At 60.8% G+C, this 19,612-nt stretch overlaps 1 protein-coding gene across 1 annotated transcript in view; it reads left to right on the plus strand.

The window, feature by feature from the left end:
• The window catches only part of NCOR2 (nuclear receptor corepressor 2), a 182,405-nt gene that overhangs the window by 34,103 nt on the left and 128,690 nt on the right, over positions 1 to 19,612 (plus strand). Inside the window, 4 exon segments of the mRNA XM_047088379.1 lie at positions 1,070 to 1,284; positions 8,795 to 8,922; positions 10,475 to 10,652; positions 17,405 to 17,584. Of these exon segments, the coding sequence (XP_046944335.1) occupies positions 1,180 to 1,284; positions 8,795 to 8,922; positions 10,475 to 10,652; positions 17,405 to 17,584 (591 nt within the window). The 5' untranslated portion in view covers positions 1,070 to 1,179.

Genomic DNA, 19,612 nt, shown 5'->3' on the forward strand with positions numbered 1-19,612 from the left:
TGTGAACCCGGGGCAGGGCGAGGAGGGGCGTCGTGAGATGCAGCCCCAGCCTTGCCCGGCGCACCGGGGCGTCCAGGTGCCAGGCCCCTGCGCCATCTTGGATTTTTCTAGCGGGGGGCGGGGCTGCACGTGCGGGGCCGGGGGAGGGGGGAGGGGCCGTGGCCGTGGCCGTGGCCGTGCCCGGCTCTCACCGTGGGCGAGGGCAGGCGGCCCAGGGGTGGGGGGATGGAGGCCCCCCCCCCCCCCGAGATTTCTGGGCAAAGGCAGCTTCTGACTAAGGGCCTCCTGGCGCCCTTGAGTCCTTTCTTCCTCCCGAGACTCAGTTTCCCCAGCTCTAAAAGCACGGGGCTGCTTCTTGAGATTTTTTTCCAGCCTGGACATGGGTGTTTTCTGTCCCATGGAAGGTACAGTTTATCCATTCCCCCCGCCGCGGCTCTTGTCTGGGTCCTTAGCTGTTTCCCCAACGCGGCCCCCGGCTGCCCAGTCCCCCCACTCCCAGCTCTGCTCCTGCACGGGGTCATGCGGAGGCCCAGGCAGGCCCGGCCTTGCCCGGGGTCACGCTGTGACCCGTGTCCTGCCCGAGCTGACCCTGCCCACCGTGGCCAGGGACGCAACCGTGCGCCTCACCCTGGCGGTGCCTCTCAGGACAGGCCCCCAGCTGCCTGCCTGAACTGGGTGCTTTCCGAGAACTTTGCCCTGGTGACTCGGAAATCTGCAGGGGCCGTGGGGTGAGGTCGGGCGGGCCGTGGGGGCTCGGGACCCTTCGGGGAGTGGTGGGGCAGTGTTCACAGGGTTGGGGTTCCTGTGCCTGCTGAGCCAGGGCCTTGGTCGTGGGCGGGGGGCGTGTCTGGCCTGGTCTGTGGCTTGGGGGTCCCCCAGATGCCATGTTGCCACCTCCTGCTGTCGGTGGGCAGGAAGCGCCCAGCGGCTTGGAGGAGGAGGAGGGTCAGGAGGACCTGTGTGCTTGCTTTTCCTCAGGGACCAAAGGAGCTATTAGGGGCCCCACCAGGGTCCTTGGAGGGAACACTGTCCCGCGGCTGATCATGTTTCTTTTCTGCTTTTTTCTCAGGTTCCTGTGACAGGGCGGCCCGTGAGCAGATGAGGAGGACTGGCTTTTAACCTTGGTGGCCATCGAGAGGGAGATTGTTGGGGCCCAAGGGCCCCCAGACGCTCGCCGCCATGTCGGGGTCCACGCAGCCCGTGGCGCAGACGTGGAGGGCCACCGAGCCCCGCTACCCGCCCCATGGCATTTCTTACCCTGTGCAGATCGCCCGGCCCCACACGGTGAGTAAGGGGGGCGGGGGGGTGTATGCCCGGGGCCACCTTTGGGGCCTTCTCTCCCCGAGTCCCCGTGAGGGCTGGTGTGGCTCTGACGGGGTCCAGCCAGGGCTCACTGGGTCCCCTGAGGGGAGTTGGGGTGTCACGGCAGGGACCACTGGCCTCTGGACGTTCTGGTGAAATCTCTTAGCTCTCGCTCTAAGGGGGGGGGGGTGATGGAGACCGGGGCCAGGCTGAGCTGGGATCTCTGCCTCTCTGAGTCAGCTGTGGAATTTGTGTACGGACACGGGACGCCTGCTCTATACGCTTTGCTGGCAGCCCAGCCTCCCCTGGACTCCTTTTGGCTTTGTCGGGGTCTCCCGGTGCTGACTGACAGCCCCTTGCCTCCCTGAGCCGTGGCCCCGGAGCTCGTGCACTGGAGGCTCTGAGATGAAGACGCTCGGAACCCGTGTCTGGAGCCCTGATTTGGGAGCCTGATTTGGGCTCTCTCCGAGGAGCCGCCCCGCCTCTCGGGGGCGACCTGCCCGCGGGGAACGAGGAGTGCTGTCTGCGTGCTGGCCCACACACGTGTGCGCCCTTGACCGGCTCTCCTAAGCTGCACCCTTGTTTCTCCTCGCAGTGACCCCGTTTCCTGCCGCGCCTCTCGCTGCGCGGTGTGGCCGTGAGGATGGGCCTTTGCTGGCATTTTTTGGGCACCTACTGGGTACCGTGTCCTTGGGCCTTGCCGGAGGGCTCCCGGGGTCTGGGGCCTCCCTGTTTGACCAACTGGCTGCTCGGCGGGGGGGTGTGGGGCCTTGCGGTCGTAGCTGGGCAAGAGGCTGGCTCTGCTGGCCCGTGTGTGTGTGTGTGTGTGTGTGTGTGTGTGTGTGTGTGCATGCATGCGTGTGGACTGTTTGGCGTGGTTCCTCTTCGTGAGAAGAAAGGAAGTGGTGTGGGAGGGCATTTCCATCAGTGAGCGTGTGAACCCACCGGCCCCGCGGGGAGGGTGTCCCAGACGCGGCGGCCTCTTGAGGATTTTGGCCACCAGGATGCTTTTCAGAGCCAGCCGGGCCGAACGGGCACATATCGAGCCCTGTGACGAGAGTTTGCCTGTGGGTGGTCTTCAGATCCTCCGTCCGGCCCAGTGAAAGAGCGTCTGGCGTCGGTGCCCCACTTTGCACTCGAGGGGACTGAGGCCAGGAGACTAAACCGCAGGCCTCAGGTGAGATCGCTGCTGGGAGGCAGTCCGCTTCAGCCTCGGGGTTCTGAGCCCCGGTCACAGACGCCACTGCCTGCTGGGCACCTGCCGTGTGCCCAGGGCCACGGGAGTGTGCTCCTGCTGGGGGCGCACGTTGTTACGTAGCGTCACCTTCTGTATCGGGGTCCCCAGCAACAGCAACAGCAAACCCTCGATTACCGAGCCCTTGCCACAGGGCAAACGTTCTGTTTAGAACCTTCTACGCGGACAGTTCACTCGCTGCTCTGAATCACCCCGGAGAGGGTCTCGAACGCTGTTTGTGGATCGGGAATGTTTCGTAGGCGAGGAGAAAGGTCCACGTTCTTAACCGTTCTGAGCCTCGGTTTTTTAATCTATAAAATGGTGTCACGGCAGCACCCGTCTCCTGGGTTCTCGTGGGGATTAAGCATAACGACCCGCATGAAGTCCTTGTGGCAGCGCCTGGCACCCGCTCTGACGGACGTGTCCGTTCGCTGTCGTTATTCCTTGTTACCTCACTGTTACCGCTGCTGCCTGCAGGCGCTGCCTCTCCCGGGGGCCACTGGCCGATGCCTCTGGCTTCTCTCTTGTTGCTGGGCCCCTCCTGCTGGGTTCCCACCCCTCTCCCACCCCTTCCCTGTGGGCACAGCTTTGGAAAGTCCTCCTGTCCCTAGAGCCTCCCCCCTCCACCCCCCGCTGCCCCACTCTCCCGCCTTCCTTCTTGCCCTTTGCCCCAGCTGGGCCCTCTCCCGGTCAATTGGGGTCGCTGGCTGACCCATAATGTCTCCTGTTCTGCCCCCACCGGGCTGTCAGTGACGCAGGATGTGGCTGGACAGGCCCCAGCAGTCACCACCCACTCCAGGCAGGAGGCTGAGGCCAGGGGCGAGCAGGGCCCTGGGGCAGCTGTGGGGTGGGGCATTCCTGTCCTGTGTGGTGGCAGCAGTGGGGCCCCGGTCCCTGCTTTGTGTGGGGCGGCCCAACCCTGCCTGTCACCTAAAAGGCAGGAGCAAGAATTCCGGGCACCCCGGGTTGGGGGTGGGTCTTGCTGTCCTGGGCATGTGTCCTGGCTGGAGCCACTTTTCCCTTGGCTGGTGGGGGGTCAGCATTGGGTCTGTAGTCTGGAGGCCCTCCCTCCCCACTGCAGCCCGTGCTCTCTAACATGTTCCCATTAGCCGATTTTACAGGTGGGGTGAGGTGCCCCCCTTTTCTGAGTCTAGAAGACAGAGGGTGGAAGAAAGGGGAAATCGAGGCACAGGGAGAAAAATGCCCCATCCAGGAGCCAGGTGGGAGCCCAGGGTCCTGGCTCCTTGCATAGTAGCTAAGGCAGGAAGCTGGGAGGAAGGGGAGGGGCCTGGACCCGGTGACCTGTGACCTTCCTGATGACACTGGGCTGCCCGCTTGGCCCTGTGGGGGGGCAGCCTCGGTTTTCCTATCTGAAGTACGGAGTTGTGGGTCTGAGCCTCCGTGGAAGGTGCGCGGGCGGGTTTGCGGTAGTCCTGTCTTTCCTCCTGGCGGGGTGATGGGAGCCCCTGTCCTTTGGGGTGGCAGGACCCTGGACTCAGGGGCCGTGGGAGCCGTCCCGTCTGCTGGCCCGCCACCTCCAGGCTGCCTGCCGTGAGGTTCACGGTGCGGGCGGAAGGCGTGATTCCAGGTGTGCTCTCGGGCGGAGGCCCGGCCGTTCCCCTGCCCGCTTCTGGCATCCTCTCGGCCTTTCCGGACACCGTGCGCGTTGCCTGGGGAATCCCACGGAACCCCTCTGTGCCCTGCCCTCTCCACCTCTGTGGTCTTGGCTTCCCTCCCTCACGGAATCAGGACCCCACATCTTTCCCTGTGCGTCTCCCGGGATTGGGGGTCCCGACGTACCTTCCCTGCCTCGCCTTTTGTCAGGCTTCCTGGGGACTTCTCCGAGTCCCCCGGGACCTTCTGGACTTGCCTGAGCTCTTGTAGTTCTTGTGCTGAACGGATGTATTCGAGTCAAAAGGTGCAAGGTCTGACTTCCAGCGCTGCCGCTTTCTGCTGTGTGGACCCTGGCAAGGTACTCAACCTCTCTGTGCCTCCGTGTAGACGGGTAGCTAAGAGCACAGGCTCTGGAGCCAGACCGATTGTGTTTGGCCCTAGTGATACCTTGGCTGTGGAATTTCGGACGAGGGGCCTTACCGCCCTGTGCCTCGGTTTCCCCGTCATTTGATGGCGGCAACTGCGGGGTTCTGAGGCTCAGGTTCGTGGACGTGGGCAGAGGCCTTCGCGTGATGCCCGTGCAGCGTTAGCTCCCACGGATATCACGGGACGCCGCTGATGACCTCGGTGACGCCGTTCTGGTGACGACAACGTGGCGTGAGTGTCCTCTCCCACGTCGCCTGTGGGCTTTTCCTCTAGAGGTTTCCTCGGCAAACCTCCGTAAACATGTCGGGCCTCTCGGGCCGTGCGGCCTGTGTCACGACTGCCCAGCCCCGCTGCCCTCATAGCTCCGGAGCTGCAACCGAGAGGCAGAGGAATGGCCGAGGGCCGAGCCCGGCTTGGGCCTTGGGCCCCGTTTCGGACTGCTGCCCCGGATCGGTGCTTCCCGAAAGCTCTGTGGGGAGGACCGGTCCGTTTCAGCTGCACTTTGCCCCAAAGCCAAACTGCACGGGACCCCCGCCCGTCCGGTGCGGGCGCTGGCCGTGGCGAGGCCGGCTGGCGCACGAAGACGTGTGTCTTCTGTACCCACTCGTCGCGGGCAACGGGGTGGGCCCCACGTGGAGCAGCGCTGCCTTGGGTGAAAGGTCAGGGACCCGGGGGCCCGCCTGGGCCAGAGGGGGCCGCGGGCGCGTGTGGGCGCGCTGGTGGGTTGCCCGTGTCCTGAATGCTGCCCGGGGTTTCTCCGCCTCAGCTTTGTGGCCCTTCCTGCCCCCCCCCCCCCCCCAGTTCTGGGTGCTGGGGGACGGCTCCCCAGAAAGGCCTCTCGGGAGCCCCCGTGCTGGGAGCTTTGTTCATTCATTTAGCACTCAGTAGGCGCCTCGTCTGCCAGTACTTTCGTAGGCCCTGGGAACGGAGCTGTGAGCAAACCAGAAGCATCCCTGCCTCAGGCAGCTGGTGTTCTCATGGGGCAGCAATGAGCAGGGAAGGAGGGGCGAGGGAAGGCGGAGGTTGTGGGGTTCCTAATTGAAGTCAGGCGCCAGGGAGGGAGGCCTCACTGGGAAGCTGACATTGGGATCAAAACCTGAAAGGAACTGGAGGGCCGGGCATGGGGAAATGTGGTTAAGGAATGTTCCAGGCAGAGGAAACAGCACGTGCAAAGGCCCTGAGGTGGGAGCCCCACCTCTCCAGGAGGGGCCCACGAGTCCTTTGCCTGCCACGTGCAGCTCCAGACGTTTCCTCAGCACCCCCTGGGTGAGAAACCCTATCCCAGGAGCCAGCGAGGAGCTCATGTTCTCGTAGCACAGCTGCAAAGAAAACCTTTCTCCCGGCCCCTCCCTCCAGCATCTCCCAGAATCCAGACCCAGTTTGGGTTTGACCCGAGGCCCAGATGCCTCAGCCCCTTTGTCCTTGTGGCTCCTTAGGATCTAGCCGGGGACGTGCCAGATGGGGTTCTCTCCTGGTTAAGTTGATTTTCCACAGTGCCTGTCCCCTTCCTGGGGAGTTTGAGGGGCATAGTTTATCGGCAAGTCCCGATTTCTAGTGTCAGAGGCACCACGGCTGAGGAGAGGCTGGCAGAGGCGGGGGGGGTCTCACCTGAGACCCCCCCCCCCCAATTCTCTGAGCAAGCAGCTCTGTGAGCATGTGGCAAGGGCAGGGCAGGCCCCTGCCCCCCAAGTCTGGTTTGTTGCTGTCACCTTTTGGGGGTACGTTCAGAACCTGCAGTCTGCCCCTCCCCGTCCCTCAGCAGGAAGCCAGCCTGGCCTCAGTCCTGCATCTCAGAACCTCCCCTCCTTGCTGCGTCACCTAGGCGAGTCACTTACCTTCTCTGTGCCCGAGGTCTCATGTTTGTGTGGGACTGTGCATGAGACCCGCCTCATGGCGTCACCGTGGGAATTAAATGAAAAACACGTTTAAAGCTTTTGTCCGCGGGCAGACACGGGCAGTTCATGAACGTTGGGTGTTGTTATTATTTTGTTACATCACGTAGAGTTCGTGGGCTCTGAGACGTGGCCGGGAGGCTTGGAGCCTGAGGGCCTGGTGCGCCCCACCTCGGGTCAGCTTCTCTCTTGGGACGTCCCCGATTCTGGGCTTCCTGTGGAGCTTCCAGACCCCCCTGGGGGGGGGGTCCCCGGCTCAGCCCTGGAGAGACCAGCTTCGGGGCCTAGGGTGGGGTTTAGTGAGGACACCGCAGGAATGGCCCCTGAGATGCCCCTCGGAGGGGCTTTGCTGACGAGCGTCTCCCGCTTGGCTCCTAAACTGGGAAACTGAGGCCAGAAAGTTCGTGAAGTGGCCTCCCCCCGCCCAGGGCCCCATGTACCCCGTGCCTCTTCCCACCTCCGTTGGCGGACGTAGGTGCTGTCTCGCCGAGGCGTTGGCTTGTCTGTCTCCTGAGGGATCGGACTGTCTGTCTCTTGCCGCTTTGCTCATTTTGCTTTTGCGCGAAAGAGCCGGGTGGGGAAAACCTTCCCCCTGGCAGACGGCAGAGGCTGCCGATTCCTTCTCACACCTCTGCACGTGCGTGTGATCTGGGCCTGGCAGCCTTGCCAGCGTGATCCCAGAGGCCTCGCTCCCTCCCTCCCTCCCTCCCTCCCCCCCCCCCAGGGCCTTCCCCCTTCCTCCTCCTTCCCACCCGCCTCCATTTGCGAGCACCTGGGGCCTCGTGCTAGACATCACAGAGTGGGGGGGGGGGGCGGAGGGGAGGGCTGAGCCCTTCTCTGCCTTCCGGAAGCCACCTGTCATCTTGAGGGAGGTCTTTGGAGAGTTACGGAGGGTTTGTGGTAGGAAGCACAGGGACCTCCTTCCATCCGGTCAGGCACCCCTTTCAAAGATGAGGAAACTGAGGCTCAGAGGGTCGGAGTGATGGACAGTTCCCCCAGCCCGAGGCCCTGCAACCTTTCTTCCCCACATTGGGCCTCCTCAGCGTTTCCAGCCTCCGAAGTCGCTGGGGTCCCCGTTCATTCCATTTACTCGTCTTCTCCAGCCTTTTGCGTCCCAGCCTCTTACATGCTTGCTTTGGAGGGTCTGAAACGCACACACTCCCAGCACACCTGCCTGATAGCATCTGATCGTCTTTGCAGGAATAACTGCTTAAAAAAAAAAAAACAGCCGGACAACAGGAGCATGAGAAGACCGACTAGACTTTTTTTTTTTTTTTCCAACGTTTTTTTTATTTATTTTTGGGACAGAGAGAGACAGAGCATGAATGGGGGAGGGGCAGAGAGAGAGGGAGACACAGAATCGGAAACAGGCTCCAGGCTCCGAGCCATCAGCCCAGAGCCTGACGCGGGGCTCGAACTCACGGACCGCGAGATCGTGACCTGGCTGAAGTCGGACGCTTAACCGACTGCGCCACCCAGGCGCCCCTCGACTAGACTTTTTTAACGGAAACTTGGGAGAATTAAGAGAGGTGCCTAGAAGAAGATAAATCACACACGGTGCCCCTCTGCCTAAGCCTTACCTGTGCCAGACATCGCTAATTGATTGCCACACACAGTGTAACTGAGTGTTCTAGGCAGGCAGAGCGAATCGATTTGGATTGGTACAGTGGGAAGCCGGCCCTGTTTTCTCTTTCAAAACGCTCGTTTCTATGCTGTTTTAAAAACGCTTTTTAACGTGTCTCGAATCACAGTGTAGTTGATAATCAGGATACTTGTAATTTGTTAGCGTTCGGTTTTTCCCCAGATGAGAAGGGGTGATGGATGGCACGTTACTGAAGAAGGAGGGTTTTGTCTGAAGCTCATTTCCCCTTCTGACTTTGGCCGGACACACGTGGGTGGGTTTTCTTTTCACAGACAAGACAGGGGAACCCCAAGGTGGCCCCTTGTTTTGGAAGCTGGTCTTCGAGCCTCACAGGCCTGTGCCCTGCAGTCTCACACACACACCCTATCCCCTCAGTGCCCCGCTAGACACGCGGGCTGTGCCCTTTCCAGACGCCCGCTACCAGGCGGGCTCGGTGGTGTCATCGGGGAGGAGGGCGTAATCACACGTGCTGCAGGTGCCAGTGTGGGGCCGGGTGAGGGACCGCGGCGGCACGGCACAGGGTGCATGTTAGCCGGCGACTGGCCCTGGGCACGCCCTCTGGCCACCCCGGGCGTCCGGAGCCACGCGTGGACGCGGCCCTGCGCAGGAGCGAGAGCCCGGCTGCGCCCGTGACCGTGGAGCGGGCCGTCTTGGCTCACCCGCTTCCTCGGCCTCTCGCTGCAGGACGTCGGGCTGCTCGAGTACCAGCACCACCCCCGTGACTACGCCTCGCACCTGTCGCCCGGTTCCATCCTCCAGCCCCAGAGGAGGAGGCCCTCCCTGCTGTCCGAATTTCAGCCTGGGAACGAGAGGTGAGGAGAGGCTTGCACGCCGCCTAGGTGGGAGCCGCGGGGTCGGTCCTCAGGCCGGGGGAGGAGGCAGGAGCATGCAGGGCTGGTGTTAAGTCGGGGGGCTGCCGTGCTGTGTGCCTGCCCTCGTCCTGGTGCAGCTGTGACTTGGGGCGCAGCTGCGGGGGAGCGGGGAAGGGCCATGTGGCCCTCCGACTTCGCAGCGTGGGCCTTCAGTGGTCTCTGGGGGGGGGGTTGTCCTAGGCAGGAGGGGTCGACTGCCAAGATGCGGAGGGGCGGGGCTGGGGTGCCGGTGAGAGGGACACGTCCCGCCTGGGTGCACCCGGGCTGCCCCCTCCTCCCTCCTGTTGTCTTCCCCTTTTCTCCCAGTCCCTCTCTGTCCCTCAGCTACCAGCCGAGGCCCTCTGGTGTCTGCCTGTGGCTGGGCCTACCTGTCCTTAAATCCGGGGGGAAGGGGATGAGCCCGTGCAGCGGGACGGGGACCCCAGTGAGGGGAGGGCCGAGGCCAGAGCGGGGCCCCAAGATGCCGGAGATCATAACAGCACTGACCGGCCCATTCTAGGCTGTGGGCGCACGACGGTAGGCGGCCCTGTCTCCAGGGCAGATGCCTCACAGACAACCACAAGATGACTCCAGAATGAGGCAGGTGACCCATTTATTAGCTACAGGGTGAGCAAGGTATTAGCTCTCTGGCTGGGGTGGCCAGAAAGGCCTCTCAGGGGAGGGACGTTTGTCCAATATGTAGCCGACCATTCAGAGAGCTGGTAAAGGCCTTCCAGACAGAGGGAAAAGCATGTGCAGAGTCCCGGAGGTGAGCATGTTCGTGGAGTGTTCTGGGCAGGCATCAACTTGAAACGCATTTTAGCAGAGGGGTATTCAGGCTGTCCGGTCGGGAGCAGTAGCGGGGGGCGGAGTCTATGAGTCCTGGCCGTGCTGTGTGTGTTCAGGCAAGGCCATGTCCTCTCTGGCCCAGTTTTGACCTCTGCAGACTGGGGAGCAGGGTTGAGGAGGGCCGGTCGGGAGTGTTAGGCTGGACAGCTCCCGTCTCTGCCCCAGGCAGCTGGCTGAGCTGGGAAGGACGCAAGGCCAGCTTTAGCAGCCAGAGTGCTGTGGTTGGCTAGTGATGTCTGCCCCGGGTGGGGGATGTGCAAAGAACAGCATGTGTGTTACTGCCTGTGTTGGACCCACAAGGCTTTTTGGATTCGACCGTGCCCATGAATCACCCGGGGTTCTTGTTTACATGCACAGTCTGACTCTGTAGGTCTGGGGTGGGACTCAAGGCTGTGCGTTTGTAGCCGGCTCCAGGCGGGGCTGATGCTGCTGGCCGTGGGCCGCTCTCGGCAGCGCGGGGGTGGGGAATCACCAGTACGTTCTCTTTCTATTAACATAGCGAGTGCTGACTCGTGGGAGGACGAGTCTGGGATTGAAGCTTGCCTCGCTGTGTGCCCTTGGCCCGATGGGCACTTCTCCCTCAGGGTCGCGGAGGGCGGGGCACACGGCAGGTGCTCGGCGGGAGGGCGGCAGCCGCGAGGCCCTGTGTCCTTGCCTCCCGCAGGTCCCAGGAGCTCCACCTGCGACCCGAGTCCCACTCCTACCTGCCCGAGCTGGGCAAGTCAGAGATGGAGTTCGTCGAGAGCAAGCGCCCTCGCCTGGAGCTGCTGCCGGACCCCCTGCTGCGGCCCTCACCCCTGCTGGCTGCGGGCCCGCCTGGGGGCTCGGAGGACCCGTCCAAGGTAAGGCCCGGCCCTGGCCGGGAGCCCCTGAGGACCTGGGTGCTTCTGCGGCCGCACCGGGTGCAAGGCAAGGGGTGGGGGCTGTGGGCGTGCCAGGTGGGGCACAGCTCGGGCCGAGGGTGGGCAGCGAGAGGAGGGGCCGGGACCGAGGTTGGCTCGCAGGCCGCTTCCTGGCCGGACGGGGGCCTGCTCCTACCTGAACGCGTCCGGCCTGCGGGGCCACCATGCCCCACCCCCCGTGCCCCGGAGACCTCTTTCACTTTACTCCTCTTTAAAATGGAAAGTCGAGGGGCGCCTGGGTGGCGCAGTCGGTTAAGCGTCCGACTTCAGCCAGGTCACGATCTCCCGGTCCGGGAGTTCGAGCCCCGCGTCGGGCTCTGGGCTGATGGCTCAGAGCCTGGAGCCTGTTTCCGATTCTGTGTCTCCCTCTCTCTCTGCCCCTCTCCCGTTCATGCTCTGTCTCTCTCTGTCCCAAAAATAAATAAACGTTGAAAAAAAAAAATTTAAAAAAAAAAAAAAATAAAATAAAATGGAAAGTCGAGGGGCTCCTGGGTGGCTCAGTCGGTTGGGTGTCTGACTTCGGCTCAGGTCCTGATCTCGTGGTCTGTGAGTTCGAACCCCGCGTTGGGCTCTGTGCTCACGGCTCGGAGCGTGGAGCCCGCTTTGGATTCTGTGTCTCCCTCTCTCTCTCTCTGCCCCTCCCCCGCTTGCTCTCTGTCTCTCTCTCTCTCAAAAATAAAATAAAAATGTAAAAAAAAATTTTAAGTGGAAAGTCGAGCGGAGCTGGTGAGGGCGAATGTGCACAGATTAAGTGCCTACGGTGTGCTGGTTGGGGAGGTGGTCCTGCTGTTTCAGTAAACCTCAGGACAGTGGAGGCTGGAAGCTTCTTTGGTCTCCATTTCACACAGAGGAAGCTGACAGAGGTGCTAATGGAGGGATCGCAGCCAGTGGCCCGGACTGTCCATTAGGGTCACCTAACTGCCCCCGAAGCTGTTTTACTGTCACTGTCTGGGATGGGGCAGGGACCGCGGCCAGGTGACATGCCCGTCCTTGGCCGGCTGAGGGATGGACGTCACTCCTGCACATGCTGAGTGTTCCTTCACAACTAGCTCGTCAGCAGCCTCCCGCCTGGTGGGTGAGGTCAGCGCTTCTCTTACTGCGGCCCTGGTGGGGGTGGGAGCAGGCGAGGGGGTGGACGTGGCCCACTGGGGCCTGTGGGTCCTCTTCCCTGCCTGATGCCGGATAGGATGGATCGGTGGGATTTCTGGCCAGTGCAGGGCCTTCGCTGGGGGGCTGGCGGGAGAGGAGGGCTCTCGGGGCGCTGACGACGGCAAGACGGTGCTAAGCGGGTGAGCCGGGTCCTGTGCCAAGCGAGTGTCGTGCCGTTGCGTCATCTCGGCCCCGCTCCCGTGATCTGCGATCTCCTTTTGTAAAGGAGCCCCGGGCCCCAGGCTGAGCGAGCGGGAGCCACTCGCCCACGTCGCTGAAGGCCAGGCAGCCTGGGTCTGCAGCCCATCCCTGCCCACCAGGCTGCTCTGGTCCTCAGGCTTCCCGTCTGGTCCCCCTAGCCGGCCATCGGCCTCCCTCCTCCCAGTGCCCGCCACACCCCCCGCCGTGGGCACCTGAGTCTGTCTCCTCCGCTGGGGGAGGGATGTTGCCGTTAGAAAAGCTGTTTCCCGAAGAGAGCCTTGGACGGCTAGGGGAGAGGGGTATGTGTGGAGGGGCAGAGGGCCAGGTCAGTGGTCCGGCCAAGGGCCACGCCAGGGAGGTCTGATTTCCTCCCTAGGGACTGGGGCCCCCAGTGGGCTGTGGCCCGAGCTCCTGTCCGGTTCTGCCCAGAGAACAGGCTGCCAGTTGTCTCTGGCCAGCTGCCCGCCCAGCCTGGCTCTCCGGAATGGTGGCTTGGAACCTCCTGAGGGTCTCCGTGCCTCTCAGTAGCTGTGATCGCCTGCTCGTCCCTCTTCTTGAAGTTCCCTGGTGGGCTCCCTCTCCCTCTGTGAGCCTTAGTCTTTGTGTCTGTTTCTGTTTCTCTGTGTCTGTCTTCTCTTCCTGGACCTTGGGGGTCAGGGGAGTGATGGGCCCAGCACAGGGGCCACCCGGACCCTGTTCTTGCCCCAGGCTGCTGAGAGCATTTGGAAAGTTCGAGCAGATTTGGGCAAGAGAAGAAGCCAGGAGGGAACACAGCTCTGCAAGTGTTCAGATGTTTTTTGCGTCTGCCGTGTGGAATTTAGCCGGACGCATGAGACAGGAATTCAGTGCAATTTTTTTTTTTTTTACAGCCCCGCCCCCTGCCAGCTGTGTTCCTTTTTCATATAAAAATGTTCTGTTTTCTAACGCTTCCCTGCCCTTGAGCCGCTGGAGTTTTGTGGTATTGGGCTTCCTTTGGAATTCACCAAACTTTGCTTTAGGGGACTTTAGAGCCATCACGCACAGAACCACTTCTGAAAGTCCCTTTGTGTGGTGGGGCTCTGTTGGCTGAAAGGGACAGAAAACCCATGTCAGACTCACTTCAGCATGGGTCTTGGCTCATACGACTGAAATCCAGGGTTGGTGGGCTTCAGGCACAGCTTGATTCGGGTGACATGAATGTCACCAGGTCCCCATCTCTTGGTCTGCCATTTTTCCTGTGGTCTTGTGTTAACAAGAAGGCAGTTTGAGACTCCGGGCCTTCCTCTTCCCATGTTCAAGGCCAGCGAAAAGGAAGAGATTTCCCTCCCATCTCCACATTTCCTGCCCACAGCTGTTTCCCTCCTTGCCTGTGTGTGGGGTCCTTGCCTGTCTTGGAACCCATTGTTGTGATTGCCACAAGGGGGTAGACTCGGAGGGTCGGAGGCCAGCCCTGCCCCTTCCTGAAGTTGGGACGAGGGGGGCCTCCCCAGCCACAGGTCTTTTGCTGCCTGTGTCTTTACTTTTGCATAACGCGTTTTTCTCTTCTGTGTTGGCCCGAATTTTACACCAGGGGCATCTGATGGGAAAAATGGTGCCAGCTGCCTACCTGGCGACCGGCTGGGGTGTGGGTTTGTTGTGTTGCTCCTGTGGCTCTGGGCTGAAGTGAATCAGGCCAGCAGCCATCGGGAGAACCATCTGGAGGTCCTCTAGCCAGGCTCCCTGGGTCCCAGTCCTGGAAAACCTGGTCCTGGAGAAAGCGCCCTTTGCCCTCTGGGTGTGCCTTTTCTTTTTAAGTCGAGGTGAAATTTACATAACCTGCAATTAACCACATAAAGCGAACAATTCAGTGGCATTTAGTGCATTCTCAACGCTGGGCAACCACTCGCTTCCACTAGTCCCAGAACATTCTCATCACCCCTAAAGGAGATCCCACACCCATTAGCAGCCACTCCCCATTCCTCCCTCCCCAGCGCCTGGTGACCACCAGTCTGCGCTCTGTCTTTCTGGATTTGCCTGTTGACATTTCCCGTACGTGGAGTCATGTAATCCGTGGCCTTTGCTGTCTGGTGTCTTTCACTCAGCATCGTGTTCTCAAGGTTCAGCCACGTTGTGGCACGGCCCAGGGCTTTGTTCCTTTTTCTGGCTGAGTCACGTTCCGTTGTATGACGATCCACGTTTTGTTTGTCTGTTCAGCCATTGATGGACCTACTGCATTTTTGCTGGTCATAAAAGCTAAGCCTGAGCTTCGAGCGATAAGGAGCCATTGAAGAAGACCCGCTTTTATTCGTCGAGAATTTAAGGAGAAGTTTTCCAGCAACCTTGTCAGCAGTTCCCAGCCGTTGCCACTTGCTTCGTCTGACCCTTGCACTGACCTTGCCAGCTTTAGGGATGGAGGCCTTCTTTTTGCGAATGTCGCTTTTGAGATCTACTCCTGGGCTGGGATTCTGTTGATCTTCCTTTCTTGGTCCTGGCGGAAGACCCGAGAGGGGAGGGGAGGGAAATGTTTCTTACAGCGGATAATGCTGCTCGGTGCCGGGAGCCGCCTCCCCTGCCACCTCGTATCTCAAGAACCCTGGGAAATGACGGAGCCTGCGGGCAGAGACCAGCCGAGTGCCCTGGCCGCATAGAGGAAGGGGCAGAACTCAGTTAGGGGCCGGGGGAGGTGGCATGAGAAGGCAAAGCGGGTTTCAGCTGGCCCAGGAGGTGGAGTGGGCCCTGTGGGCAGAGAGGATGGCCTGTGCAAAGGCCCTCGGGTGCCAGAGGACGTGAGCTGATTCCGGTTTGGTATGTGTGGGGCCAGGTGCCCGTGGCACTCGTGTCCACCAGCGTGGGCCTCCTGTTGGGGAGGAGTCAGGTCCCCAAGCCCAGCGAGTGTCTTTCTAGGGAATTTTTCATCACACAGTTTGCCACAAATTTCAGGGGTCCTGGACTCTAGAAGAGATCTTGCTCGCGCTCGCCTAGCCATGCCGTTCTTTGAGGTAAATAAATGCGTGCTCTGGACCCTGCTTCTGCTGCGGGACACCCTGCAGCCTGGTCTCGTGGTCCGCCCACCTCCAGGGGGTATGATTGAGGCCCGACCTCGGCCTCTGGTGCCCTCTGAGCCAGGGTTCCATTGCATTGTGGCTGGTGACCTCAGGCATGTCGCTGAACCTTACTGGGTCTCAGTTTCTTCATCTGGGAAATGGGGAAAACGCTATTTATTCCTGCTTCTTAGGGCATTTGCGACAACGACCTGAGTTAAGACTTGTGAATTGCGAAGAGCAGAGAGGTTGGCAAACTTAGTCAGTTTCAAACTTAGTGCTCAGCCCGCTCTTGTAAATAAAGTTTTATCGGCACACAGCCATGTTCATTTGTTTGTATCTTGTCGGTGGCTGCTTTCCCAATTCAGTGATGGGTGAGTAATTGGGCAGAGTCCAAGATGCAAACCTGAAATATTTTCTACCTAGCCTTTTACAGAAAAGCGTGCTGGCCACTGGCTTAGAACAGCACCAGGCAGGTGCCTTCAGGTTCTCAGTTTCCTCATCTGTGCAATGGGGACAAAGTAGCAGGTCCCTGGAGGGCTGCTGTGGGAGTCTGGTGGGTAAGTTGTGCTGAGAACTGGGATGGGCCGAGTCAGGAGCGGTGCCTGGTTTGCTTTCTGGGGTTTCCCTGTGGAGGTGGCCTGAGCAGCGTGGGGGCCAGGTGGTTGAGGGACTTGGGGCCTTTTCTGCATTTCCCATGAAGGTTCTGAGCGTGGAAGGCCTGGGAGTCCTGATGCCAGCTGTCCCCATGTCTCAGTTGGGAACAACGGGGGCAGAAGGCAAACCCAGTGACATCCTGAGAACCTTGGGCCGTGGACCTTGCCCAAGGGGGTCTGTAGGGGGGAGAGGCGTGGATGTAGGAGAGAGCGGCCTCTGCTAGTCCCGAGATGGGGAGCGCTTGGCAGTCCCTGGGGCTGCAGTTGTCCTGGGGAATAATGTGTCCTCTGTCCTCCGGTGCAGCTGCCTGGGGGCGGGGAGGCAGCCGCCTGGAGCTCCTCCCGGGGCCTCCTCTGCCAGCAGCTGCCGGCTTGGCCTTGCGGCTGGCTCCGGGCGCGGGCTGGGTTCCGCCTGTGCTGACGGGCCCGGAGCCCAGGTTGTGGGGCAGGACGGTCTCAGCCACTGCACAGGAGGCACTTGTGTGCCAGGGCCTGAGCTGAGCCCTTTGTGCTTCCTCGCTGGTCCCAGTCTCACAACAGCCTGGGAGGTGGAAATTGTCCCATTGTACAGATGAGGAAAGAGAGGCTAGAAGCAGACCTGATCCGCCTGTGGTCACAAGGCTGGGAGGGGGCCGAGTGGGCTGGGATTTGAACCTGGGGCCATGCAGGTGAGTGCTCGAGTCAGAACTGCGTTTAGTTTTGTTTTTTTTTTTTAAACCTCCCCCCTGTGCCCCCATATGGTCCCAGCACACTGGGTGCTCAGTAAACTTCAGCTGGTGAAACGAAGCGTCAAACAAATAGCCCAATGAAGGATCCCCTCGTTTGTTTAACCCAATTTTAAAAACAGCTTTAGGGGCGCCTGGGTGGCTCAGTCGGTTAAGCAGCCGACTTCGGCTCAGGTCGTGATTTCGCGGTCCGTGAGTTCGAGCCCCGCGTCGGGCTCTGTGCTGACAGCTCAGAGCCTGGAGCCTGTTTCAGATTCTGTGTCTCCCTCTCTCTCTGCCCCTGCCCCGTTCATGCTCTGTCTCTCTGTGTCTCAGAAATAAATAAACGTTAAAAAAATTTTTTTTTTAAAAACAGCTTTAGTACACAAAGAGTAACTCTCAAAGAAGGAAAAGCAGGAAAATACTAGTCAGTGAAAGTAAGACAGTGTCCCCCACTGCGGACAGCCACTCTGTTCTCTCTGCCTCTTGTCCTGTGGTTTTCGTGGAGGTGGGGGCGGTGGTGGGTAGGGGGTACAAAACCAGTCTTGTCCTCTATGTAACTTTCTGTGAAGTTGCCAGTTCGGACAGAGCATTGTGAATAACCGTCCACGGAGGGTCCGCTGAGGCCTCGCCTTCAGGGATCCGACGTGCGGGTCTCGACGTGCGGGTCCCGGTGCTCACCCTTGGGGAGTCTGGTTCGGTGGGAGGACACCGGCAGGCAGGTGGGGCAAGAGAGGGGGCGTCTTATGGGAAGAGGGGGTGGTGAAAACTGGCCTACAGGAGGACAAGGGATCTGACCTTTGTGGAGCGGGCAGGGGGCTGGGCAGGGTGCACCGGTGGGAGTGGTCAGCAACCCTGTGTCTGGGACATGGGGGCCGTCGCGACGGGTGTCCGCTGTGGCTGGGAACCTGGGGAGCGAGGCGGGGGGTGCCGGCCGGGGTGCCCCTTGTGCTGACCCCGCGCTCCTCTCCTCTCTGCCGCAGGACCGCAGCCTGGCGGGCAAGCTGGAGCCCGTGTCTCCCCCCAGCCCGCCGCACGCCGACCCTGAGTTGGAGCTTGTACCTCCGCGGCTCTCCAAGGAGGAGCTGATCCAGAACATGGACCGGGTGGACCGCGAGATCACCATGGTGGAGCAGCAGATCTCCAAGCTGAAGAAGAAGCAGGTGCGGGCGCTTGGGGAGGGTGGCCCCCCGGGAACACCGGGCACAGGCGTGGGAGCGTGTGCTGAGCCCGCCCACCTGCCGGCTCGTGTCCTTGGCCTTACGCTCCCCGGGCGAGGGTGCTGTTTTGAGGGGCGCGCTGCCGTCCACGGAACTTTCTGCGATGGCGGAAATGTTCTAGGTCTGCCCCGTCCGCAAAGGTAGCCGCTGGTCACGTGTGACGCGTGTTGGTGCGGTTAAGGAGCTGAACTTTTAGCTTAGTGTAGTTTGAAGCAAAGAAGCCTCGGGCTTTGTACCGGCCAGCACGGGGGTGGGGGCGAGGTCAGGATTCACAGCCAGGCTCTCTGAGGCCTGATCTCCTTTCTGCCGCTTCCCAGTGATGCGCGATGCCCGGGCGGGCAGTTAACCGCTCTGAGCTTCTCTTTCCTCATTCGCAACCTGCCTCTCGCCGGGGCTCTGGAATCGGGACGGGCGGGGCCTCCCAGCCCTGCCTCGGAGCAGTCGCGTCCCCCAGCCTCGGTTTCCTGTCTGTGAAATGGGCCCAGACGTGCTGGCACGTGGCAGGGTTGTGAGGAGGGGACGGGCTCGTGCCGTGAAAACCGATCCTCGCGGGAACTCTGGAAACCAAAGAAAAGTTCGCACAGAGATCTGGGATGTTAATTGTAGAGTTTAATTTTAACAGTAATCGCTATGCACTTAGTTGACGATCCGCCTTTTCCCTGCTCCTCCCGTGCTTCCCTTTGGTATCTTCCGGTCTCTGCTCAGACGTCCCCTCCGCGGAGGCCTTTGTAGGAGCTCTCGTCCCCAGCCACCCTCTCTCCCGGGGCCAGCAAATCCAAAGTCTGGCTTGATGCCTGTTTTCGTAAATAAAGTTTTACTGGCACAAAGTCACACGTTGTCAGTGGCTGCTTTCGAGATAGGATGTCAGAGCTGAGTGGTCAGGACAGACACCGGGTGGCTGGGGGATGAAGCCTCTACTCCCGGGGCCTTCCCCGGAGAAGTTTGCCACCCCTGTTGTGCCCCGGCGCCCTTCTTGATGACCTTTCCTGCTTTGTTACACCGTGGGCTCCCCGCCACGGCGGTGTGAGCAGGGTCCTTGTCTCCCCGCTCCCTGCTGTGCTCCTGGCAGTGCTGGTGCATCGTAGGTGCTCGTTAGAAACTGCTGATTGGGCCGCTGTGACACCGGCTTGACCCCGAGAAGCATCTGGGTTTCCCCTGGGAGAAGCAGGGTCACGCTTCATGCCCTCTAGGTAAGGAAGTCTGGGCTCCAGGTAGGGTCAAGGGCCGCCCTGGCCACCACGGGCCGTGAGTCAGGCCAGTTCGGCGCCGCATAAGCAGGGTTGGATGGCTGTATGGGCTGTTGATGGATTCCCAAGGGCGTCAGGACTGGTGCTTACACGGAAGAGCTGGGACTGGGGGACGGTCCTGAGGCTGGGCTGCTCATTAAGGTCGAGCAAGGTGTCCCTGACCTGCGGGACAGTACGTGGGTCTGCAAGATGGTGGCTCAGGCGTCCCGAGAGGGGGCCGGGCCCTGGTCGGGGTCAGGCAGCATTTGCACGGGCCGGGGGAGAGTACGGGCACCTTTGGTCCCTCCCGGCCTGGCCGTGGGATGGGGCTATAGCTGCGGGTCGTGTGCACGCGTCTGTGACTGTGGCTGGAAGCCAGGCAGCCCAGCGCAGCCCTTGACGGTTTTTGTTTTTTTTAACTGAAATCCACAGAACGTTTTAAAGTGAACAATTCACTGTCATTTAGCACCTCCACGGTGTTGGGCCACCACCCTTCTGTCTGGTTTCGGGACATTTCCATCTCCTCCCAAGGAGGCCCTGTACCCGTTAGCTGTCATTGCGTATCCCCTCCTCTCCCACCGGCCTCTGATCTGCGTTTCTGTCTTTACGGGTTTACCCGTTCTCGGTGTTTCGTATTAGCGGAATCCTATAACACATAGCAGGTGTCTGTGCTGCCTTCCTTTCTTCCTCTTTTTTTTTTTTTTTTAAAGTAATTTCCAAGTCCAACACGCGGCTTGAAGTCGTG

This window comes from Lynx rufus, unplaced genomic scaffold (genome assembly GCF_022079265.1).
Source record: "Lynx rufus isolate CCGP_SWC_20201006 ecotype Redwood Valley unplaced genomic scaffold, mLynRuf1.p SCAF_24, whole genome shotgun sequence".
Lineage (NCBI taxonomy): Eukaryota > Metazoa > Chordata > Mammalia > Carnivora > Felidae > Lynx > Lynx rufus.